This window comes from Cebus imitator, unplaced genomic scaffold (genome assembly GCF_001604975.1).
Source record: "Cebus imitator isolate Cc_AM_T3 unplaced genomic scaffold, Cebus_imitator-1.0 Scaffold688, whole genome shotgun sequence".
Classification (NCBI taxonomy): domain Eukaryota; kingdom Metazoa; phylum Chordata; class Mammalia; order Primates; family Cebidae; genus Cebus; species Cebus imitator.
This window is the reverse complement of record NW_016108003.1, coordinates 489,604-515,913: the sequence shown is the minus strand read 5'-3', so window position 1 is coordinate 515,913 and position 26,310 is coordinate 489,604. Positions and strand designations below refer to the sequence as shown.

Here is a 26,310-nt window from a genome sequence, read left to right as displayed (position 1 = left end):
TCATTTAGTTCAAGAGGATTAAAAAAAAAAAAAAAAAAGAAAAGAAATCCTTGCTAATCTGAGTTATGTGGGTAGTACTTCATTTTGTTCCATTGGTGTTACTGGGTTTGGCATTTCTAAAAATTGAATTTTTAAATAGTAGAATCTAATGCAAAGGCCCATTAAAAAGGCAAAAAAGGCAGTTTTAGTCATATGCTTATGGTTTTAACAAAAATTACTTGAGTGTCACTGCCTTTGTTCTTTTTATTTACCTTAAGCCAACTCTCACTAAAAAATTTTACCTGAATGAACTTGCTTGACCAATCTCTTCAAATTCCTTTGTTAATAAGCTGACTAACTGTTCCTGGCAGTAAGTTACATGCCACTTACACTCACTTCCTTCCACTGTCTCCTCTAACTGCTGCCATTTCTGTTTCTCTCCTTTCTTTTTAGTCTCCAACTAACACAGGTAAACCTTTGACCCAAAGGTTTTCATGTATTGAAAGTCCGTATCATCTAGAAATTTTTAAATTGTAGTACAGTTTATCCTTTTCCTGTCCCAAAATCTTCTGTAGCTAGATTTTGCCTTAAAAACAAAACAAAATAAAAACAAAAAAATGATCTACCTTAGAGTTAGCTTTCTATCAGTAATTTCTTAAACAGACACTAACTATGAAGTCTGATCTCAGCAGATTATCGCTATTCAGCCTCGTGTCTTCTGGATAAAGAAAAATAGAAGTGACAGTCCTCCCCTGACTCAGTCCCATGGAAGGCACTGGGAAATATCTGTTGACAGAATGAAAACTAAAGTACAGAGAACTTAGACAGAGACTCATTCGTGTCTGTTTTTCCAGTTTGGTGAATTGCAGACACAGTAGGAGAGGGCTCAGTTGCATATCAGAGAGGGAGGGGGTGCTGGGATGAGAATGTAGGCTGTCTTTGACTTTTACTTTTCATAGTTTGTTCTCTTATGTAGTCTACTTATATCCTTTTAAAAGCTGTGCTCTGACATTTACAGCCAAAAGCTTGAATGAAGAAGAAACTACCAACTTTCTACTAAAGCAAACTATGATTTCTCCCATCTAGTACCTATTGCAATTTTTCATACTAAAATTTTATTCCAATGTGACTATAATCTTAGATTCACAAAGCATCACTGTGTGACTAATACCTAAAGGAAGTGTGTTCACATTTTCTGTGATATAGAGTGAAAATAATTCATGTTCTCATGGCATTACCTTCTCATCAAAACTTACAAAGTATCTTGTAGACCTTATTTTAATAAAGCAATCCTGACAAGACTAGGAATGGCAGCAAGTGAATAAGAGATATTTTAGGTCCAGAGGCTGAGAGATGGGGTCACAGAGCAGGGGAAAAGAATCATTTTGTCACCTTCTCTTTGCTCCTTCTCACTGACTTCCTCTAACCCTGTGAGGCCTTCACCACTGCCCCTTGCCAGCTTAGCTCTCCATTCTGTAGCTATATAGCTGTCGCAGCTGATTTGGGTCAGGGTAGGGCTTCTTTTGTTCAGAGCTAGAAGTTAAATGCAAAAAGTAAAATACCAATTCTGGGATGATCCTAATTTGTTCATTTAAGAACATTTTTAAAGCTTCAAGGATAGGGCTAAGAGAGAATCAGAACACATATAAACCTGATGTAAATTTATTTCCATTATTTATTAAACAGATTTAAACCTGAAGATAAAAATCCCTGAAGTACTGAGTCACTTTACTAATATGTAATGTAATACTTTGTTCCTAAGAAAGCATCATGGTAGCTCATCCTTCCTTGTGCTTTTTAATTAGATTAATAACATCATTTTGTTTTAAAGGACAATTTAATTAAAATGTCAGTGGCGTTGCATAGATAAATACTGTACCAATGCTGACATGTTATTATGCAAATTAGTTGCTGTCATTTGACTGGTAGAGGATAGTTACTCGAGCAACAAGGTGATGAGTTTTTACTGAACCAGTTACAGATTTCCATTTCTCCAGCTCCTCCTTGAATTTGTTTTACTAAGTGTGTGTTGAGTACCTTCTATCCATAAGTCATTGTGGTAGGCATGAAGGGAACATGAAGATGATTAAGAATTACTCCTGGTACCTTTGTGAAATATGTAATTTGGCCTAGGGCTGCATTGTGTAGAGTGGACTAGGTTTTTAATTCAAATATTGTTGTCCAAATATGCATGTGTTCATTCTGCAACCAAAGATCTTATTACCAGTGGCTTTAAATAAATTTTTCTCCATTAGTTAAGAATAATACATACTCAGGTATGTCAACACTAGTGAAGGATTTGAAATAAAATAGTTGTTGGTACTGTTAAACTGAGGCTAATTTCTTTCAGAATTTTGGGGTTGAAAATGGCTTTTTATGTTACCTTATCTAATACCTTGGTTTTATGACATTTGATACCCAGATTCTAGTGACCTCGTGTTTTCTGCAGGGTAATAAAAACTGAGAATCTAATTCTCATACCACTCAGAATTCGAAACTATTTTTAAAACTCAACTTTAGAGATTCATGACCATTTTGCTGTAGGAAAGGCCTCACGACATTCTGTGAAAAGAGATAATTTTAGAAATAAAGTATTTAATTTTGTTTTTGTTAAATGATTTTATGGCTAGGGCATCTAGGAACTACCACATCTCACTTGTTTCCTTGTGTTTGCTTAGTGTTTTCTTATTATCTATATGAGTGCTCAGTAATTGTCTTTGGAGAACTCTAGCAAAACCCAGGTCGGATCTGCTTACACCTGAAGGCTTCCTTCCCATTTTGTCTTCCAACCCTCCCCATTATAAATGTTGATGTCTTACTAACTTTTGACCGACCTCATGGAGGAATAAACTGAGGTGGGGTGGGTGAACAAAATGATCATGCCTTCAAGCCTTCACAGAGCTTAACTATTCTAAAGTGGAAGGGAGAGATGGGTGAATAGATTGATGGAAGGACTTGTTAATGGCAAGTCCTGAGTCCCATTCTTACCAAATGGAAGCAGAATTGCAAGAACACATGTATACACCAACAATTTAATACCCACTGACTCAGGTGTTCAGTTGTGACTACGGCTTGGGACTGGTGGTAGTAGGCTTGTTTAGGGAGCAGGGTTGAAAATCTTCCTTATCCCTCATATCTGTTCTACTTCTACCCTGAGCTAAGCAGGAAGTGGTTCTTGGAGCATACACCGAATTCAGAGTCAGATTTCAAGTCCAGATTTTGGGGAACATTGTCTGTATTTATGGAAACCCACATTGTAGGACTGAGAACGGAACTATCTGATGGTATGGGAGCTCTATTACTGGAGTTCTGTTATAACAGAATTGGCAATCCTAGAGCATCTCATTGGTGCCCCATAGGGGACTTTATAGGATCAGCTTAGAGTTATGTAATAATATTAAATGCACATTTTCAAGTGGTGAGTATATTTAAAAGGTTCAGGTTTTTATGTTAAATTTAGAATTCAAACATAAGAGTTTCTTGCTAATATTAGAAGACTACCATTTAGATGTTATAAAAAGGCAACTTTCAGTCCAAATAGTCTAAAAACAGTTGTTTTTTATTTGCATCCTATCTGGGGTCTCCAGATTATATTACAAACTGGCCTTAAGGTTGATAGCTTTCCCATATTTAGAGAAAGAGGATAATAATGAGTGAGAAAAGCTGCCGTGTGTCAAGTTGTAAGGTATGCAGTCTGAATTGGTTGGCTTGAAGCCAGTTCAACATACCAGAGCTTCAGAGAAGCCAAAGGCCATTCTATTCTGCTGGGCTTATTGACATAACTGCCTTGGTTATGTTTTTAGAACAAATCAGTATTTTTAAATTGGCCAAAGATGACACAGAAGAGAGCCTAGGAAATGTAATGTTAAATGATGAAATAAAAATTTAGGAAGCATCAGCTTACTAAGCTTGGATTTTTCAGTTATAAAAAGTCATAATGACCCATGCATTGATAAGAAGAGTTCAGAATCAGCCCTGGAGTCAGAAGGGAAGGAAAGAAACTTGGCTTCAGGGAACAAACATACCTACATTTACAAGATTTTGTAAAAGAATACAAGTTGCTTTTTGAGTTCATCTACCCTCCTATATTATTAGCTCTTTCTCTTCTCCTAGTTTAATACCAAAGTTCCCTGTTGAAAATTTTTTCCTTTTGAACAGGGAGAGTCCAGTAGTGAAAGGCAATGCGCTGTTAGCCCTAAGCAGCCTTGCGGTCGTCGTATGTAGACATGAAGCCAGCCTCTCCTCAGACTCTGATGGGCTCCTGGAGGTTAGTTGGGGTGATTTAAACAATTGGGTTTTCATTGTGTCTTTTTAGGCCTGGTTTTAGGTAGCCTGGCTATAGGCCTACAGCGTTAGATTCTGTGATTATGGCACCAAGTTATATTTCTTAATGGGACTTTATACTGTGAACCTTAGTGTCTTCCTGACTTTGCTGCTTTTCTGTTTTCCTTTCTTCATCACAGTTAAGTGGTCATTTCTATTTGAAGGTGCCAATAGGGGTTATCTTTTTGTGATTACATCAATAGTAACCAATCTTACGAGGTTAACTAGGCTTACTGAAAGTGAACAATGCTGTCAAAATGATAAATAAGCAGTGTTTATTGACTGAAAAAAATGTACTTTGCATTTTAATTGTAGATGTCAATGACAAAGTGCCTATTCATTTTTGCAAGGCAGTTATTTCTTAATTAAACATGGTGAACTGGCCACTGTTCATTTCCAGTGTACTTTCTTGGATAATTTATATCTGTCTAAATAAAAAGGCATGGATTTATTCTTGTTTTAAGCCTTATTATCTGGTAGCTATCACCATCTAGAGACAATATAACTGAGTTGTTAAAAAATAAAGGCTTTGGAGTAGGAAAGTCTTGTATTTAGATCCTATGACTTCTACCTACTACCTCTATGGCATATTTGTAGCAATTTCCTCTTTTAGAGCCAATTTCCCCATCTATAAAATGGAAGGATAACAACACTCACCAGATACGATTATCAGAAGGATTAAATGAATTAATATATGTAAAGCACAGCAGCCCATAGATGCTAAGCTCTCATTAATAATAGTCTTTCAAAGTTATTCAGTCTGTCTCTGTCCTCAAGGAGTATCTTATGGGCTATCTGTATTCTTTTTTTTTTTTTTTATTTTGGGGTTTTTGGTGGTACACTAAAAAAAAACAACTTTAATGACTCATTTAAACAAAAAAGGAACAGGAAGTATATGGAATCTAGATGCCCATGGAATTGAAGCAAAACTTAAAAACTGAATTTTGGGAAGAACAAGAACCAAGGCAAGTTGGGGAGTCCAGACCACAGGTACTAACAAAACATCTCTGCAGACCACCTCCAGTGGTCCAGAACAACCTCAGTCATTTATTTTCCTTCTATCATTTACTTAAAATTCAGAGTCCCTTGGGTCCTAGGCCTACCCCTTGGATAGTGCAGGACAGCTAGCTTAATGGAGCATTTAACTAACCTCCAAATAGTGGGGAAGATGGAACTCCACAAAGGTTTCTATTACCAGTAAACAGAGAATAGATGCTGTGTGGCAAAAGCCACAGGTATATATCCCATATAGGGAAGGGAAAGAGGCCAAAGGATTATTGTAAGAATGATACTAGTTTATTACGCTGTAGAAATTTGCTTTTAAACTTAGAACCTTCTGACAAGAAAGATGGACATTTTATAGAGAAGAAATGTTTCATGTCTTTCAAAGAGCCATGGAATATTTTAGCAGAGGCAACATGCTGCTTAGATCTACAATCTAAAAAGTCAGTGCCTCTTTCTATAATCCCTTCATTTTGGTGTTATTTTTGTCAAACTATCAGTTATACAGTAATTTTCCCCAGTAATAATGGAGTCTAGCTCAGAGTTTGAGTTCCAGCCTCTCTTACTTTCTCCTCCCCACCAACACACCCCAACACACATTGAGAAGGCACACAGTCCAATGATGGGACTTTGCTTTTATTCGTGATGATCTTGTCTTTGGCTATTGCTCAATGCAAATTCAAGACCTCTTTTTTGATTAAAGTTGAAACTTTCAAACATTATTCAAATCTGCATATGACCACCAACAAAAGATCTGAAGATGTAAGAGCCTTGTTTGATTTAAGGAATTACAAGAAATCCAAGGACATAACACTGGATGAGTTTGCACCACCTGAGAGTTGCCATATGACTTAATGAATGCTTTTGACATCCATGGTTATGAGTGACTTTAATAACCAAGTTTTATTTTTAATGAGTGGGGTTTTGTTGTTTTGTTTTTATGTTGTCTCTTTCCTCTCCTTTTTCAAACTGAACATAATTCATGTTTTCTACCTAATCTTTTACTTAGCTGGGCAAATGTCAACATTCTTGAAATGGCAGCTAAATGGTAATAGTTACCAGAAACGCTAGACATGTTGATCAGAATTTTGTGGGCTGTTTATTGCCTCCTTTGTCAAATAAGTCATAGAATTGAGAAATTTTGAGTTGTGTTTTTTTCACATTTCTCATTTTAACCTCCATATTACACAGGAGAGCTCTGAAGGGCTCTTGAATTACTCTGTTTTGCAGCCTCTATCCTCTTGCTTCTGCTAACTCGTGCATAAAAGGTAATCTTATTTCTTTTGGGGCACAGGTGAGGATGTATATTTGTCAATTACCTGTACACCTCATATGTGCATGCTCATAGGCCAGGCAGATGAAGTTTACTTTTTGATAACCTCACTTTATTTTTTAATATAGAAGGGGGTTGTACCCTGGATTTAGAAATGATCTTTAGATTTGTTTTCTTTTTTCCATAATCATTTCATGTTTTTATTCACCTGCAGGTTCAACCTAATTTCCTTTCAATGAAAGATTGGATTTCCATGGTACTTGATACTCTCTTGGTCATTGTGGATAGCCATTACCAACCCAGAGGGCAACTTCTCTCCTGGTTTTATTATGTAAGTACAAAAAATAAATAATCAGAAAACTCAGGGGTTGACTCTTATAACATCAGTTGTTCACATGAAATCCATTATATAGGCTGGGAGCGGTGGCTCATACCTGAAATCCCAGAACTTTGGGAGGCTGAGGCAGGTGGATCACCTGAGGGTTGGGAGTTTGAGATAAGGCTGACCAACATGGAGAAACCCCATCTCTACTAAAAATACAAAATTAGCTGGGCGTGGTGGTGCCTGCATGTAATCCCAGCTACTTGGGAGGCTGAGGCAGGAGAATGATTGAACCCAGGAGGCAGAGGTTGCAGTGAGCCAAGATCATGCCATTGCACTCCAGCCTGGGCAACAAGAGCAAAACTCCGTCTAAAAAAAAAAAAAAAAAAATCTATTATATAGTGTATTCTCTGCCCTGGCTATTTGTTAGAATCACCTGGGGAACTTTAAATACACATACACACACAAGAAATATTATATAAAAAATATAAATATTATATATGTAAATTATGAGAAATATGTGTGTAAATATATATGTATGTATATATGCATGTATAACATGTGAAATATATGTGTGGAAATAAATTGATGTATAGTTCCCACTGCTGATGTAATTGCTCATGGATTAATTTCAGATATCAGCATTTTGAGAGCTCTCTCAGTTATTCTAATGTGTAGTCAGGGCCAAGAGCTACAGTTGTAGTAGAGTAAATGTTGGCTGAAATATGGGGATTCCAAATTTCTAGTCTTAGCTTTTTTCATTTCAGGTTGTGTGACCTTGGGCAATTTACTCCACCTCTTTGAGCCTTTTTGTCCTTATTTTATAAAATGAAGGAATTGAACAATATCATCTGTAGCAATTGTAGCCCTTGCTCCTAATGAAAGCAAAAATTAATGCATTGCCAACTTTCTAAAAGATTGTAAAGATCAAATAATACGCTTTATGTAAAAATGTTTTGAAAACTGTGAAATACTCTGTAAGTACAAAGTTAATGTTGTTGATCATTAAAAAAAAAAAAAAGCCACAAGCCACCTGTTACCTATCCTCAGTCTTAATGGTAGTATTCTAAGATTTGAAGCAAAAATGAGAAAACACTATTTTGTTTAGGTTTCCTTTTCCTTTTATTGGTCATAGTGCATGCTTTATTTCCATATCTGTGTAGAACTATTTTGGTCCTACCCTATTGCTATCCATTGCCTAGGGAATTATAATGATCATGGGACAGTCAGCTGAGTGGCAGGGGATTATAGTTGATTTTAATAAAAATATAACACAGATTCTGAACTGTTGCCAAGATCACGAATTTAGCCTAAAACGTCATTGCCTAAGGTCTTCTCTGTATATTGTGTGTGCCACTGTCCTCTTGCCCTTGGGAAGATCTGGTATGTATTCATTTGGGGCTTTGGGTTTAGAGCGAGATTTTTAACCATAGTTGAGGTAAAACAATGACTTACCAGATGATGTAGAATTAAATTGAAAGGTAAATTTTGCTCAAAATGTTAATTGCTTAATGATGATTTGCTTTCTATCGGAAGTGTTCTTATTCCTTTGATGATGAATGAAACCTTTAGATGCTTATACGGAGGTCTTTGTAATAACTATCTAGTTCAGATATTCACCAGAGCAGGACACTGTATGAAATTTCTCATGTGCTACTTAGTTCTTGCAAACCAATAAAAATAATCTCTTTACTAGTCAGCTCTGATTGCCTCTTACCTTTGTGATTTTTGCATTACCATACTTTTCAAAGCCCTGTTTCAAAAGTCACTTTATTTCCTGTGTGCTACCAGCTGGGTCATTTTGAGTAGCATTATTATTAAAATAGTGCTATATTAAAGTGTAACTTAGTACTTGTTTGATTTTTATCCTTAAAGTATCAAAGCTTAGAGAGCGAATGGGCCTAGAATTAAAAACACATTTTAATGTGCTTTGATTGCAAGAGACAACACCGCTTTTATGGTGTGTCTGAAATTTTAAATTGGATAATAGTGAGGAATGATAAATGGGCTTTCTTTCCCACTTGAGACATATTTGTATATGTATATAATGTCTGGTAGAGCTCTCTAACATGGGATTCATATAGAAGCTGTTCATATTCAGCGGCTCTGTCATTTTATTAGGGCTGTTATTCATTTCTTTTCCCATAATTACATGTAGGAAGGGGCATATAGGGCTCTCCATTTCATTTTGAATAGCTGGTTATTGCTTTGTAACCAAAGGCTTTTAGGATTTCAACTTCCTTTTTAATTAAAAGGAATTAACCCCCTGTAGGAAATAATCCATCTATTGGAAAGTGTTCCCACCAAAAATTTTGGGAGATGTGCCAATAGATCCCTGTGCTAAATTTATACTTGTTTCTCCATACTAAACTTAAACCCTTTTCCTCCCTTTTCCTTTCTTTCCTGGAAAACTCCTAGCTTTCTGGACGTTTATAATGTGGCAAGCTCAGATAGATTCACTTTGGTGTTTTTTAATACATATACTTGTGGGGTTTTAGGAACACTGAAATTGTTTCAGGCCTTATAGGAGGGAATTTATAACCTTTAAAAAGAGGGCACTTGTAGTTTGTTTTTTCAAATTTAAAAGGATATTATTAATCCATTTTTTAGTGGCACAATATTTCAATAATGAAAACATAACCTATAGACAAAAACATTTGGATTTTAAAAAAGTACATTGTTTTTGGTGTTGGCAGGGGTGTATCTAAGAGAAGCTTGTATGGTTGTATAGCGCTTTTGCGATAGGTATGCTTCCTGAGGTTTTAAACAAAAGGCTAACCCTGTTTTCTTTCTCTGGCATGTCCTAGAAGTCCTATTCTGGTGAAAACACAGCTAGTGCCATTGCCCGTTCTGCTGCCGCCACGGCTTTGTCTCTCCTTGTGCCAGTTTTCATTATCTCTTGCAAAGAGAAGGTTGAGGAAATCCTGAACATGCTGACTGCCAGGTTACCTGGGAAACCAAGTGCTGATGAGTCTCAAGCCGTGCAAATCCACATGGGCCTTGCTTTAGGGATGTTTCTCTCTCGCTTGTGTGAAGAGAAACTCAGGTACAGTTTATTAAAATATTTCTGCTTTTCTTTGTGATTTTTTGCAAAGGATTTTGCACCCATATACACATATACATAAACATGGTATCTGAGCAATACGTGTTTGTTAAACTTTCTGAGACGGGCAAGTTGATCCTTTTTTCTTCTTTACAAGTACATTTACTTTTCTAAAATACCATCATGAGGGTATTAATATATTTTAAGGGTTGCTAGTATTAAAGTGAAAATCATCTCATGCTTAAATGAAAGCCCTGGGTACCTATGTGTGGAAGACATGAGAAAAGTCTAATCTTATGGTGTTACAAATAAAAAGCTTCTTTTTTTCTCTCTTGTTATCTGGGATGAAAATAATTGCCAGTCTTTTATCGATATCACTGTAAAATGGGAAGAGAGGATTGGCATACCTCTAGTGCCTAAGGGGTGTTGGGAGTCTCTGAATCACCTGAGATAGTACTACATGTACCCAGCTTTAAATACTGCTTTTTTCCTGTGCCTTGGCCAAATTTTTGTAATCCTTAAAGAGTCTTAATCTGTGCATATTATATTGTGTGCTTTGTTCACTTTGATTGCTCATTTTTGGACTGCTAACTTTACCCTTGAATGGAGCTAATGGAATAGACTCAGATGGAAAATTCCACTGAAGGAAAGGTTTTCTTCGTGTATAAGTCTTCTTTAGTTTTGTTGTTCATACTGCTTATTTATTTTATAGCAAATCTTAGAATTTTGTATATCTACATTGATTGTAGTGGGATACAACATGAGTATTTGCTTATCATGAATATTTCGATGTCAGCAACTTGGTATTTGGCTCTGTTTTCCTTCATTGGAAATAAGATAGTAGGAAGAGGCATTCTGTTGTGATATTAAATGTCTTTTAAATTCCCCAGTTGGCAGAAATTCCCTGTCCAAAGGCAAAAAACAGTGTTGGTGTGGATAAACTGGATGACACTATGCTCTATTTATTTCAGTTTGAGACAACTGATTAAGTTCTTCACAAACAGCAGTATGTGAAACTTCTATGTGAATTGCTATTGATTTGGGGGAATACCATATTTCAGATGATCATTTTCAGCTCTTAGAAACATCTGTCAGATGATTGGGATGATTCTCTTAGTCTTGGAGATTGTAAGTGCAGTGTGGCCAGAATATTGATTTTGTCCTATTCACCATCACTAATAAATATGGGTGTTGTTTTGGAGATGAGTAAAAAAGTGCCCTTTGCATGTAATTTGACTGTTACATATCTTGTGTGTGTGACAGAACACAAAGTATTTTTAAAGGCTTAAAACTTGAAAGTGATTTTTTTCCCTTTGCTACTATGCTACAAATGACAGTCTCTTCACCATCTGTGTTCATGCTCTTTCTTTGGTAGCTTTTCAAGCAACATGTTTTGCAACTAAAAATGAGCCATGGCAGTTTAATTCTAGGCAACTCATTTCATCCTATTCTGGCTCTGACTTCTTTCTTCACTAAGTTAGGAGGAGACGCTGCTGCTTTTAGACTGACAAGCTTGCATTTGTGCTTAACTTAACCGTGCTGCCTGGAGAAACCTATAATGATTCCCCCAAAACACTTGACCCTGGTTCCTAGGTTGCCTTTCACCCCTGTCTGTCTATAATTCACACCCAAAGGAAACACTGGGCAAAGACAAAAGAAGGCTCCTTCCTTGGCTGAGCATCCCCAGAATAACTACAAATTTTAACTCTACCTTAACATTCCTGTGTTTGATGGCATCCTCCTCCTCCGTGGGGCCTGTGTGTTAGTAATGCCATTACTAATATAATTATTCATGGTTCCCACCTTCCCAATTTGTTCCAATTGAGGAATCTGAAATATTTGCCTTTTGATACTAATAAGTGTTTTGCCAGGTAGTAACAGTGCTAACAGATAATTTCATTTTTGGAGAAAGTTCTAATTTTTTTCTAAAAGTGTTTTGAGAACTGTTGATTTTGACTAGTTAGTGACATCAAATGTCTCCCAGCGTGGTCCTTTAATGGGAGCAGAATTAGGACAGTATGTTGGTTTTCAGAGATTAAGAAATCACCATGTACAAGAGAATAATGAATCACATCTGTAATCGCAGCACTTTGGGAGGCTGAGGCAGGCAGATCGCTTGAGGCCAGGAATTTGAGACTGGCATGGCCAACATAGCAAAACCCAGCCTCCACTGAAAATACAGAACTTAGCCAGGCATGATGGTGATGCCTGTAGTCCCAGCTACTGAGGGAGCTGAGGCATGAGAATTGCCTGAGCCCAAGAGGCGGAGGTTGCAATGAGCTGACATTGCGCCACTGCCCTCCAGCCTGGGTGACAAAGCAAGACTCTGTCTCAAAAAAAAGAGATAATTATGAAAATAATATCATGTTTTGCTAAGACTTAGGAAAAATTCTCTTGAATTTAAGTTCCAGTGTAGAATTTACTCAGAAAAATACTGAATATTGTTCCACAGCTTCTTGCTTCTGTCATAACCTCCAGAAAATATAAGTATGATGTCTTTAGCATTTGTTTAGAATATTTAAGTATATTTTACTCCAAAGGACAACTTTAGGAGGATTTATTTAGTTAAAGCTCTTAAGTCTGTGTGTGTAATGTGAGGGTGTGTGGCGGGGGGAGAGGGGCGGGGTTGGTGTTTTTTTAGTTGCAAAAAAACTTTCACCTTGGGAAAAATTGCTATAGTCTTGGTTTGGGAAAATGTTTTAAGAAGTGCTCTGCCTGATTGTCATTCCTAGAGTTACATTCCACTTAGCATGATCTGAAGTAGCAATATGAGAGTTCAGATGTAGGAACATCTAGCTAATAAAATGTCACTGATGAAGCCTACAAATCTGCCCAAAAAGATGGCCATAGAAACTTTTAAGTTTTATTTTACTATGCAAGTTGGACTTTTCACGTAGGCATTTATAAAATCATCAATTGTTTGTAGAAATGCAAACAAACATAGGTCTAGGATTTTCTCCCCTTTAAAAAAAATGTAAGGGAATAGAACTTACAACCTTTACAATTGAGACATGAAATCAGAAGTGACAGTCTTTGCAAGAAAGAGATTTGGAATGATTATTGATAATGTCAGCTTAATAGGTTAAGTATTTTGAAGAAAAACACTTAAAACTTGTTAGAAATATTTTCTGGAATTCCACGTTTATTTTTTATTTTTCAGTGACTTAAATTTGAATAGGCTGAGAAAAATCAAAAATAGGAGATTTAGGGTTTATTGGTTTGGAAGTGACTATACTGCTCAGAAACCCAATTATTGAACAATTTGTCAGACTTAGTTCCTGTAACTACAAAATAAGAATATGTATAACCTATATCGTTGTTTTTTTTTTTTTTTTAAGAGAAATGCTGGTATTTCCAGTAAAACATTGACAGTATAATATTGTAGTAAATATTTTAGACATGACAAATTTTAAATAATTCATTGTTTCCCCTTGATCTTTATCTAGTGATGTATCTGGCCAAGAGATGAACCTTCTTCTGATGAAGTCTTTGGATGCCCTGGAAAATTGCTGCTTTGACACTAGTCTTGAATACAAGTATGTTGTTTCTATTTCCACTCTCACAGTACTTAGACATTGGTTCCTGCACTGCCATAAGTCTTGCATGCTATGGAGGAATTTTTTATTTATTTTTAATTTCCATAGGTTATTGGGGGAACAGGTGGGGTTTGGTTACATAAGTAAGTTCTCTTACGGTGATTTGTGAGATTTTGGAGCACCCATCACCTGAGCAATATACACTGCACACAATTTGTAGCCATGTATCCCTCACCCCCTGCCCACACTTACCCCCTGAATCCCCACAGTTCATCGTGTCCTTCTTACGCCTCTGTATCCTCATAGCTTAGTCCATCTTATGAATGAGAACATACCATGTTTGATTTTTCCATTCCTGAGTTACTTAGAATAATAGTCTCCAATCTTATCCAGATTGCTGTGAATGCCATTAGTTCATTCCTTTTTATGGCTGAGTAGTATTTCATCATATATATTTCACAGTTTCTTTATCTACTCATTGACTGATGGGCATTTGAGTTAGGTCCACATTTTTGCAGTTGTGAATTGTGCTGCTACAAACATTCATGTGCAAGTACTTTTTTGTATGATGACTTCTTTTCCTCTGGGTACATACTTAGTAGTGAGATTGCTGGATCAAATGGTAGTTCTACTTTTAGTTCTTTAAGGAATCTCCACAATATTTTCCATAGTGGTTGTAATAGTTTGCATTATCACCAGCAGTGTAGAAGTGTTCTCTGTTCACTGCGTCCACACCAACATCTATTGTTTTTTGAATGTGGCCATTCTTGCAGGAGTGAGGTGGTATTGCATTGTGGTTTTGCTTTACATTTCCCTGATCATTAGTGATGTAAAGCGTTTTTCCATATGTTTGTTGGACATTTGTATATCTTCTTTTGAGAATTGTCTGTTCATGTCTTTAGCCCACTTTTTGATGGAATTGTTTGTTTTTGTCTTGCTAATTTGTTTGAGTTTGTTGTAGATTCTGGATATTAGTCCTTTGTCAGTTGTATGGACTGTGAAGATTTTCTCCCGCTCTGTGGGTTGTCTGTTTACTGTGCTGACTGTTCCTTTTGCTGTGCAAAAGCTCTTTAGTTTAATTAAGTCCAAGCTATTTATCTTTGTTTTTATTGCAATTGCATTTGCATTTTGGTTCTTCATCATGAAATCTTTGTCTAAGCCAATGTCTATAAGGGTTTTTCCAGTGTTATGTTTAGAATTTTTATAGTTTCAGGTCTTAGATTTAAGTCCTTGATCTATCTTGAGTTGATTTTTGGATAAGGTAAGAACTGAGGATCCTTCTATACAGTTTCGTTCTTTTACATGTAGCTTGCCAACTAAGCTTATATGTAGCTTACCAATTATACCAGGACCATTTGTTGAATAGGATGTCCTTTCCCCACTTTATGTTTTTGTTTGATTTGTCGAAGATCGGTTGGCTGTAAGTATTTGGGTTTATTTCTGAATTCTCTATTCTGTTCCATTGGTCTATGTGCCTATTTTTACGCCAGTACCATGCTGTTTTGGTGACTATGGCCTTATAGTATAGTTTGAAATCGGGTAATGTGATGCCTCCAGATTTTTTCTTTTTGCTTAGTCTTGCTTTGGCTATGTGTACTCCTCCAGAAAGCTCCTAGGATTGATAAAAGAATTCAGCAAAGTTTCTGGATACAAAATTAATGTACACAAATCAGTACCTCTTCTATATACCAACAGCAACTAAGCTGAGAGTCAAATCAAGAACCCCACTCCTTTTATAATAGCTGCAAAAAAAATAATAATAAAACACAAAATACTTAGAAATATACCTAACCAAGGAGGTGAAAGACTTCTACAAGGAAAACTACAAAACACTGCTGAAAGAAATGCTAGATGACACAAACAAATGGAAATACATTCCATGCTCATAGATGGGTAGAATCAGTATTGTGATAATTACCATAGTGCCAAAAGCAACTTACAAATTCAGTGCAGTGCTCATCAAAATACTACCATCATTCTTCACAGAACTAGAAAAACAATCCTAAAAGTCATATAGAGAAATATTGCTAGGATGTGATTTTGAATTCCTTTGCAGAAAGTTTTTAGTAATAAATAACCAAAAAACTTATAATTAAAGCTTCCTTGTTCTGAAACCCATGTTTTAGCAATAGAGAATTTGCTTAAATCCAAAGCAACAACTGCCATTTGCAGTTTACGCTTATATTACTAAGACCTTAGTTTTGACTTATGTTTATCATATGAGGCTCATGTATGGGAACATGGATGCATGACTTAATCTTTTAAAGTATTCCTTTCTTTTTATTTCATTAATTTATTTATTTAGACAGAGTCCCACTCTTGTTGCCTAGGCTGGAGTGCAGTGGGGGGATCTCGGGTCACTGCAACCTCTATCTCCTGAGTTCTAGTGATTCTTCTGCCTCAGCCTCACAAGTTGCTGGTATTATAGACATGCATCACCACGCCCAGCTAATTTTGTATTTTTAGTAGACAAGGGGTTTCACCTGTTGGTCAGGCTGGTCTCAAACTCCTGACCTCATGTGACCCACCCACCTCGGCCTCGCATAGTGCTGTGATTACAGGCATGAGCTACCCAGCCCAGCCGACTTAATCTTTTTAAAAATCTGTTGAGGCCATTTGAATCTGATTGAGCTAAGAGGGCCTTTGACTGATGATTTATGTTTTCCTGTGAAATCACATGGCTAGGTAGTAGAAAGGAAGCAAACAGGTTATACCAGAGATTTACCAACCTGCTTAGCATTAGCAGACTTTCCCTTCCCCATGCCAATTCCATGGTTTTTAAGGATTTTTGTCTATTAAATTAAATATTTTAAAAAGTATTTTCTCATTTCAGTAATGAAAGATAAAAATGTAAAGGAATAATCAAAAAAGAATCCTCAAGAAAGTGTTAAACACACTAATTAAATAAGATACCTAATGTTTCAGTTAGTCTGTGTGATTTGTGTGGGTGAATATATGGTTTTGTTAGGCTTTCTGAAATACATCGTTGAGGGAGCTACATCATAGTGTTTTGGACTTCCACGTGTTTTGGAACTTCAGGCATGAATACTCGGGTTCATCATTGCTCAGAACTGACAGATGATAAACATTAACTTCCAGTTTATTGATTCGTTTACCTTTTGATATTATGGGCAGTGCTCAAATGTGCATTAAATCAGTGTTTGCATTTCTGGCCTTCAGGATCTTATTGTTTAAAGCTACATTCATATCTCCTATCCTGTTAGCTTCAGATTGACAAAAGGGTAAATGATATGGTAATGGCAGCTGCCTGTGTAAAAGGTTTCATCAGGAGTAAATAAAGTAAAATGTCCATTTAGTAGGTGATAGTTACGGAATCTTCTTTCCAATGCAGGCTCAGATTGGAGAGGAACTAGTGCCACTCACCTAGTTTATCAAGAAACACTTTTGGGATCAAGTGACTTCTTAAGAGTGTGGTTTGAATATGGGTAAAGAAAGAGTTTGATGGCCTGGTTGAAGTCTCTTGAATATAGAAAATAATCGATTAACAGGAAAAATAGGGAAATTTAGCGGTTATTTGGATCTAATGGAGTTGAGATTTTGAACCTAACCCGTGCATTTGTATTGTTGCCTTTTACAACTAAGGAATAAGATATTTTTCTGTCTCTTTTTATCCCTCCTGCCTCCTCACACCCTCTAAAGATGTTCATTATAGCTGAAGCTCAAGGTGTTATAATGTTGGGAGAAAAAACTTGAGATTTATATGCTGCAAACTTCAGCCAGTGGCACAGTCAGGAATAACTTTGAGGCATTGTCTCCATCAGTTCTCAGGAAGATTGTTTAAACGTAAGGAGGACCATGGGGATCATTGAATTACCCACATACAGATACTGAGGTGCTTAAAAACTTAATATGTTTAAGCATATTTAACTTTAAATTTTATTTTTGTTACTAATAAGATCTTATTTCTTTCTTGATTCTTACCTTCTTGAACTACTACGTTGGGAGAGAGATGGGTAGGCTTGGACTTCCTGTCCAGCTAGTGGAAACTTGACTATCAGAGCCTATTTAAAAGCTCAGACCCTTCAAGAAGCCCTTCTTCCATCCTCTCTAAACCTAACTAAGCACTAAGTTTAGTGCTTCATCATTACTCTTGCTCTTTAGGTATCAGTCCTTATGCATGTCTCCTTTTTTATTTTTTGAGACAGGATCTCACTGTGTTGCTCAGGCTGGAGTGCAGTGACACCATCATGATTTACTGCAAGTTTGATCTCCTGGGCTTAAGCAGTCCTCCTGCCTCAGCCTCAAGTAGCTGGTACTACAGGCATGTGTGACCATGCCTGACTAATTGTTTTATTTTTTATAGAGACAGGGTCTTACTATGTTGGCCAGGCTGGTATTGAACTCCTGGCCTTGAGTAAGCCTCCCAAAGTAATGGGATTATGGAGCCCCTGCACCCGGCATGGTTCTTTTTGGCTTCAGGTTCAACTGATACTTACTGAGCAGCTGCATACTGAGCTAGGCATTTCCACATCTGTTTTTCGTGGAATTACATCTATGTCACAACCTAAACATGATACTGAAGTAGGAATCATCATCACTTTGGTTTCTAGATAAAGAATGTGAGTCTCAGATAGGAGGCTTGTTCAAGGTCATAAGCTTAATAAGTGACAGAGCCAAGAAGGAACCAGGGACATCTGACTTCGAAGCCATTTTTCTTTCTCTTAACATAATACAGTATGGATAACGCATTTCAATAGAAAGAAAGCAATTTGATGCTTGACAGTATGGTGTGTATTTACTTTTTTTCTGACATGCAAGTGTTACCCACACTTTTGTTTTGTTTTGTTTTGTTTTTTAATTATTTCTTCTGCTTTTTTCTAACTAGACCCATGCCTGGCTCATGGTGTAAAGTATTCCCTTGTCTACTGAGATTGCAGGAGTCTAGGACAAACCTCCCTCAAGTGAAATAGTGGAAGTGTTACTAGAAGGTGGTCAATAGATGTGGGAGTGTGCGCCCTCAAGTAATAGAATTCACCCAGAGCAAATTCACCACGCTTCCCCGATTTAATAGACGTGTCCCTGCTGAGAGAACCGCACACCTGGGCTGGCTGGTGTTCATGAGCCTGTCACTGAGATTTTACTGCCATCTAGTGGTAGCTTATTGTGCTATAATGATTCTAACAGCCCCAACTCTAGTCATGCAGTCATGAACGACCCAGGCTTTGGTTAATTACTATTGAGCTTTTACAAATATGATAACATTTGTGTAGCGCTTTGTAAAGGGCAAAGCGCTATACAAATGTTAACTGTTATTAGAACTAATTATTAGATGAGCTAGTACTTAATTGGCATGATTGCATACAGTAAACTCTAGGGAATTGAAGATTCATCTCTCATTTTAGAAAAATAAATAATCATATCTGAGTTGATACAGCAACATTAACATCAGAATTGCTTAGCTTTTCAGTTTCAGGATTTCTTTTGCTGGTGATATTTTAATATACTCTGATAAGAGATTCAAATAAGTAATGACATAATAGTGTATGGAATTTAAAAACTCAAATTCTCTTTATCATTTATTACCATTCTTATAGAACATTTATGTTAGCAATTCCATAGTTCAGTTTTATAACTAATATTATAATTTGTTTTATTTTCTCTGTCAGAGACACCAACATTTAACTTCTTTTTGCTTACAGTGGACAGAAAATATATGTAAAAGATACCACTGCCCAAGCTATTCTTTGGTTCAAAGTTGGCGGACATATCAAAAAGAAGCTAGAACGAAGTAAATATGTGGAATTGCCAAACTAAGCACATGGGGGAACATTTTAAGACTTAGGACAAAAATAAACATATTAAAATGTAGAAGACTTAGAAATCAGGGAAATCAGGAATAAAGTTTTAGGACTATGTTCTTGGTGCATACAGGAAAATTGAGATGAAGTAGGAGGGGACCTATTTAAAGGGGCAGTAGATGCATATGCCATACAGTTACATTGGCACATGTATATATATACATAGTTATATATTCATCTGTTACACCAGTGAACTGCCATTGCAGCAATGAATAGAATCGCTAGTGAACTATAACCTTGCCTAGGTTATAGTAATAATTGCTATGATAAATTTTAGGTAAATGTGAACTAGAAACCGAGATGTCTTTTTCAAAGCCTTAATACCTCTATCCCCTGAGATGATAAAAGAGGGGCTTCAGTCTAGGGGATAGAGATTTTTGTGTGCCCAGGATAGCCTGAAAAGCAAGACTTACATACTTCCTTGTTTATTCAGAAACATAAACCCTGATACTTATTGGAGTGAGTGTTGAGAGGAATTTGTTTTCCAAATGAGCCTAGTATTCCTCTTTCTGAAATTAGTCTGGCAAGAGACAGAAACTGAATTTTCTTGGTTGAATCTTGCACGAGACGTTCCGTGAATTTTACCAGTCATAAAATTTGCCTCCTACTAAACATAGGAGGCAGTAAGAATCAAGTCTCGCTTTTTTTTTTTTCTTCTGTAGATGTCTCTACTCTAGACTCTTTAAAAGTCTTCATTTGGTTAATTCTTCAGCTTTCAATAAATACTGGTTTAGTGCCTAAATATGCCAAGTGTATACTAGACACAGCAGATACTGTGGTAGGGGAAAAACAGTAAAGGTGCACCCACCATTATGGAGCTTTCAGGCCAGGGAATTGATAATAATCAAATAATCCCCCAAATAATTTTTGTCAGAGTTTATAATTAAAATTGTGTGAAGTAAATTAGTTCCGGGTGCTGTGGGAGAGTATTAAAGTGATTCTCTGCTGGGTGAGGGATGATGTCTCTGAGGAAGTAACATTTGAAATCTTAAGCATAAGTAGCAGTTAGATAGTCAAAGATGGAGGAACAGTCAAATTTGCCAAAGTATTAATCAAACTTTGTCTATATCTTTGGTGTAAGTTTGTCAAATTGTTATATGCATCAATATAGAAAGATAGCAAAAAAAAAAAAAAAAAAAAAACCTTCCCTGTAGATTCTAAATAGTAACGAAGGCTTTAAGTTCATATTTATCAAGAGTAGACTTTCTTCCTCAGTGAATGTTATTCTTCTCAAAAGAATGCTGTATTGAGGTCTTAGATGTTGATTTAACTGGTTGAAAATGCATTATGCTGGTTGAGCTTGTTAAGTTTACATAAACTATAATAATTCTGCTTGACTAATGATGGATTATTACTGTAGTAGCTTCTTTGGGAAGGGTTTTCGAATGGCAGATTGTTATGCAACAGACACTAGAAAAACACACTTGAGATATGGTGCCTTCTCATATGTATTTCATCATGGTATGATGTAGGGCACAGAGAGAGGCCTTGGGTTTGGCAGATGGGACAGAGGCTAGAAATAAAAAAATCCCCGTGCATTGGATGCGCTCTGCTGGATGCTCTCTGTGTGACCTTCAGCAAACCCTGTAGCCTGTCTGTCCTTCTGGGTGTCTGCTCTTAGATGTGGGTGCTCCGTTTGCATAGAGGTGTTGGAGGAAGTAACTAATACGTTCATAAAATGATGCAAATTTTTTTACACTGACCAAGGAAATAGGTGCCCTTTAAGAGCAAAATGACCTAACATGTGGGCATTGAGATGCATTATTGAAGAAATGCCCTGGAATGCCTTCTTCAGCAGCAGATATGATGATGAGAGGCAAGGCAAGCCAGAAAGGGTGATTTCGGAACAATCCTGCATTTTCTCCATTTAAAAAACAACGACAAAAGCTTTATTTAAAAAAAAAAAAAAAAGTAAAGCATTTCCATAAGCTGCATTATCTTACCATACTATCTTGAAGTTTTCTGAGAGAACAATTATTTTCTTTAAATGGATATGTATTCATTCAGGAGAATTGGGGCACAAAGCCCTAGATTTCAATTGAATTGTCACATGGGGTAACTTTTGACAAGCCTTTCATTTGTCCATTTTCTCTTCTGACCCAGTGGTATTCTGTGAGATCAGAGGGGAGAGAAGGATTAATGTCATTGTGCACAAATACACCATTTCTTTAGGAAAGAAATTCCACTTGTTGAAGTTGACTAGGAAACATGAAACACTTAGCAGTACCTCATAATCATGCCTTGCATTTATATTCTCTGCTATTAGTCAGATGTCCTCAGCGCATATCCTGAATTTTAGTCTTTTCTCTCATTACGCAGTTGATCACCGTATACTCAACATGCGGGTAGGGGCAGTACAGGGAAACCAACAGCATTTCTGTAAGGGCACAAATAGAGCTGGTTTATGCCTCTTCTCACCCATAAAGTTTAAGTCAGCCTATTTCCTGCTTTTGTTTTTATCAAGGGGTACACAGCACTGGCACCAGTCACAGATACCTGTTTTGATGTTAGGTTTTCGTTTTGAGGGGAGAGGTGGGTGAACTTGTCATGGACGATGGGGCACACTATCTATTAGGCAGCAGAATTTGAATCCGGCCATCTCACCTCAGGTGTGAGAGCACTGTAAACTCCCATGGTAAGTGAGGGGCAATCATGTGGATTTCTTATGATCCTAACACCTCGTCTTTTTTGGTATCCAAGCACGGGCTGTATGTTGGGAGTTGGACTTGTTCTGTCCCTCATGAGCCACAGCAGCCAAATGCAGTCCCGCGTTCATGTGGCAGCATCGCTTCGGAAGCTGTCTGCGTACTTAGATGACAGTGGGAGCCAGAGCAGAACGTTTCAGGAGGTAGGAGATGGAGGTTACATTTCTTTCCCCTCTGTTCTCTTTTTTTGTCTTCTTGCCACTTACTTTGGACTTCTCATATTTTGATAACCCTATAAAATAAATTATTCCTCAAAGAGAAAATCTGAGTGACAAACAACCAGTATTAAATCATAAGATGTTCAAATTGTGTGGCAGTTTAAATCAACTTAGACTTAAATGTGTCATATAAGATACGATTCTTTAGTGAATACTAAAACCTAACTCAGCATCACTAGAAGGCACTTTCTAAGAAGAGCTCAATTTCTGGAAGAAGGTTAAATAGAGATTTTTAGAATTGTGCTCAAGCCAAATGTAACTTTCAGAAATGGCTGGGAATAAGCCTCAGAAACTGCTGATCAAAAGACATTTGATTTTTTAAAATGTCAACGAGCATAAAATATTATTGAGGAAAATTTCTTTACCATACTTAATGAAAAATTTTTTTCTGTTATCGTGCAAAAATATGCAGAATTGGAGTTCATGTGACCCAGTTCATGTGTGTTAACCATGTTTTTAGATGGAACATGTCAGGCATGTGTCATGCCCGTCTCTGTTTTGTCCAGGTGAAGCTGGACTGCTTGTACTCTTTGAGAGGAGCAGGGTATGACCTCGTGGCCTGGCCTGATTCTCTGTCTCATTAAAACAGATTCTATTTTATCCTAGCCTGCCCATGAGCTATTGATGAGTACATAATGGCTGCTGTGTTTCCCTGCTCAGCTCCTCTGCTTTCAGCAATAGGACTTGTTGAATTGGTGAATTTCTTTGGGCACAGAGGAATGAAGTTTTGTTCTAAGACACACACTACATTTCCATTTTTAAAGCAGTGTAAAGTGTGATTTAAAAGTGCATTTTTTTAAGCCAAAGGAGAAAATCTTGCAACCAAGGAGCAAATTGATGATACAAGAAAGCAACATTTTCATAGCTGATGCATCTGTGATGTTTTGATTTATAAGGCCTTATGCAGCTTTTTTCTCCCCTCTGATGTTTTATTGTTCAATTTCTACCTTAGAAACCACTTACATTTTTCATGCTGTATCAACCAGTGCTAGAAGTTGAATTTTTCTACTTTGTCTTACAGCATTCTTATAAGAGAGGTTTTTTATCACAAATATATGAGGTAGCAGAGTGGGTATGATTAAATTTGATGTGCAAAAATTGAGACTCAGATAGATTGGGTGACTTGGCCAAAGTTACTTAGCTAGTAAATGGTAAATTTGGGATATATTCCCAAATCTTGTCTCCACTCCTACCATTCTTTTTTACTCATATTTTATTCATTCATTCATCAACATGCTAAGTTCCCACACTAGTTCTATGAGGCAAGTGTTAGTATTCCTATTTTATACAATTCATCTTACTCCAGAATCCATATTCCTGTTCCAGTTGTGCTCCACTACCTCTCCTAGGGAATCTTAATGGAGCAGTGTTTCACTTGTTTGAATTCCCTCTCCTGTTTGGCCTTGGATGGGAAAGCATGGCAATTCGTTAGCAGCACCCACTGGTGATGACAATCTATTTATTTCTGCTGTTGATAGGTGCTGTGCTCTGGCATAATTTGGTGAGGAAATTTATGATTATGAGTCTGAAGACCTGGGTTTGAATCCCTCCTCTGTCACTTGCTAGCTACATGCAATTGAGCTTCAAAATTTTTGTCTATAAAGTAGGAATAATCATACCTATCATGATATTGTTATGAAATATTACAAGGTAAGTTAGGCAATAAAACAGTGCCCAATCCATGGCGAATGTATTTGAATCCAATTGTTACTCTAGTGGGAAGTCTGACAGACTGTCTTGTCAACTAAACCATGTTCTTTTATTCCCCCCCCCAAAACACATTTTTCTGGTATATTTTCTTCTCAGGTCCTTGCCTACACACTTAGCTGTGTATGTACCTCAGCGTTCAGTGCTGGAATTATTGAAGCTCCAGAGGCTGAGGATGTTATGAACAAGCTTCGAATGTTAGCGGAGAACAGCCAGCAGGTTGGGATGTGTGCCCTGATTATTTCCCTCTGTGTATCTCATGCTGCTGCTAAGTTCTACTTTTGACTTACTCTGAATTACAGTATAATGGGATATTTTTCATGTCTAGAACTGAGGAACTTATAACTATTCTCTTCTCTTACAGCTGTAGCCAACAGTCACAGATGTCTTTTTCTCTCCTTATCCCCCTGTCTCATTCTGTGGACATTTCTTTTCTTTTTTTTTTTTAAAGAGAGAGTATTGATAGGCTTTTCTCTCTCTCCAACTATTGCTCATAGTTATAAGATCATAAAATATGTGGCCAGGGAATATAAGAGTTATGTAAGGCTAGAAACACAAATTTGTAAAGATAAGAATACATAGAAGACTGTGATAAAGTCAAATTTCAGAAAATTCAAGGCAGAAAATCTCTACTCATGACCACATTGGTATAGGAAAATTTAAGTACCTGTCAACTAAATTAAATAATTCTAAAATGTTCCCTCTGAAATAGTACTCAATCTTAAATAAGAAGAAAGTTCTGACATGTACTAGTACGTGGATGAACCTTGAAGGCATTATGCTAAGAAATAAACCAATAACAAAAGGCAAATGCTGTGTGCCTTTACTTACATGAGGTATGTAGAGTAGTCAGAAGCATAGGGACAGAATGTAGAATGGTGGTTGCCTGGGCCTATAGGAAGGGAGGAATGGGGAGTTATGCTTAGTGGGTAAAGATTTTCAGTTTTTCAAGGTAAAGATTCTGGAGATGGTTGGTGGTAATGGTTACACAGCAGTATGAGTGTAGTTAATGCCACTGAACTGGTATTCACAGTTAAGATGATAAATTTTATGTGTACGTTGCTGCAATTTAAAAACCTGAAAAAAATTTTTAATCTGATTACACATGCTATAGAATTTCTCCATGTGGATTTCTTTAAGGTTTCTCTAGTGTCTTAATATCGATGATAATGGGTTATTACAGAATTCATTGGTTTAAGCTTGTAATATTATTTTTACTGTTTTATAGTTATATACCTGCTCACTTACATTGAGAGTAAGTTCTGAAAACTTTTTGAAAAGTTGAAATGGAGAAGTTTTCATATACTGTGCTTATTATGGAATGTTTTCTTTTTGCTTGAGTTGATTGACCTTCTGTGGTCTACCTTGGTATTTTCACCCTAACCTCTTTGGATTGTTTGAGCTAAGCTCCTCAATAGTGCAGTATTACTTTCCTAAAATAAATTACTCACTGAAGTTGAATTCCTTGGAATTAGACCCTGTAGTTTATGATGCAAATCAGTCTAGATTAAAAAACAAAAAACAAAAACTAAATCTCTGATTTTTCAAATGACAGATATAACTTGTCACTAGGAAAGTGAGTCCTAAAAGTGTTTATGTTGCTGTTTACAAACATTCCAAATCTGTGTCTTTGTTTTTCTTTTTCTCACCCCATTTTTATTTAATTTATATCAGACTTCAGGTTTTGCCCTGGCATTAGGAAACATAGTTCATGGATTGTCTGTGTGTGGACATGGAAAAGCTGAAGACTTAGGCAGCAAACTACTCCCTGCCTGGATCAGAATTGTTCTAACAGAGGTAGAGGTCACCTGTTGTATGTTATTTCATATTTTTATAATGGAAAAAGAACTACTTTATTGGATCATTTATAGGAGTTGCTGAGATATATATCTTAATTGTAAAAGAATAGGCAATTTTAAATGCAAGAGACCATGTATTTTTAATCCCTTATAAATAATGCATTCTGCCAACCATTGTAATTTTTTGAATTGGCTATTTTGCCTGTGTTTTAATTTTAAGACAACATTTTGGTTTTTGAAAAATAAAAGCAAGAATCTCTCCATGATCTGACAAATTTAAAGTTTAGTCCCATTTCGACCATTTATTTCTCTGTGTCATAATAAGTTTTACAGAATCTAAACCCAAGGACTGATTCCCTCTTGACATATTCTGATGCTTTGTTTTCAGGGCTCTCCCACAATGCTTTGTCTGGCCGCTCTTCATGGCATGGTGGCCTTGGTAGGCTCTGAAGGCGATGTAATGCAGGTAAAGAAACAATCATGTAGGAGAAGACATCTAAATGTGTACATAGCCACAGCAGGAGAAGAATAGCCAGTGTCTCAGTATGCTAAGGACAGAAGGATATATGCTCATGGTAATAGTT

General features: G+C 36.7%; 1 protein-coding gene across 2 annotated transcripts in view; it reads left to right on the top strand.

Moving 5' to 3' along the window:
• LOC108296171 (focadhesin) overlaps window positions 1-26,310 on the top strand; it is a 233,412-nt gene that overhangs the window by 162,324 nt on the left and 44,778 nt on the right. For both annotated transcript variants that reach the window (XM_017518577.2, XM_037734927.1), the window contains exons 21-28: window positions 4,138-4,246; window positions 6,792-6,908; window positions 9,707-9,945; window positions 13,389-13,478; window positions 21,998-22,145; window positions 24,027-24,146; window positions 25,602-25,724; window positions 26,115-26,192. In XM_017518577.2, the coding sequence (XP_017374066.1) occupies window positions 4,138-4,246; window positions 6,792-6,908; window positions 9,707-9,945; window positions 13,389-13,478; window positions 21,998-22,145; window positions 24,027-24,146; window positions 25,602-25,724; window positions 26,115-26,192 (1,024 nt within the window). The remainder of the gene's footprint in view (window positions 1-4,137; window positions 4,247-6,791; window positions 6,909-9,706; window positions 9,946-13,388; window positions 13,479-21,997; window positions 22,146-24,026; window positions 24,147-25,601; window positions 25,725-26,114; window positions 26,193-26,310) is intronic.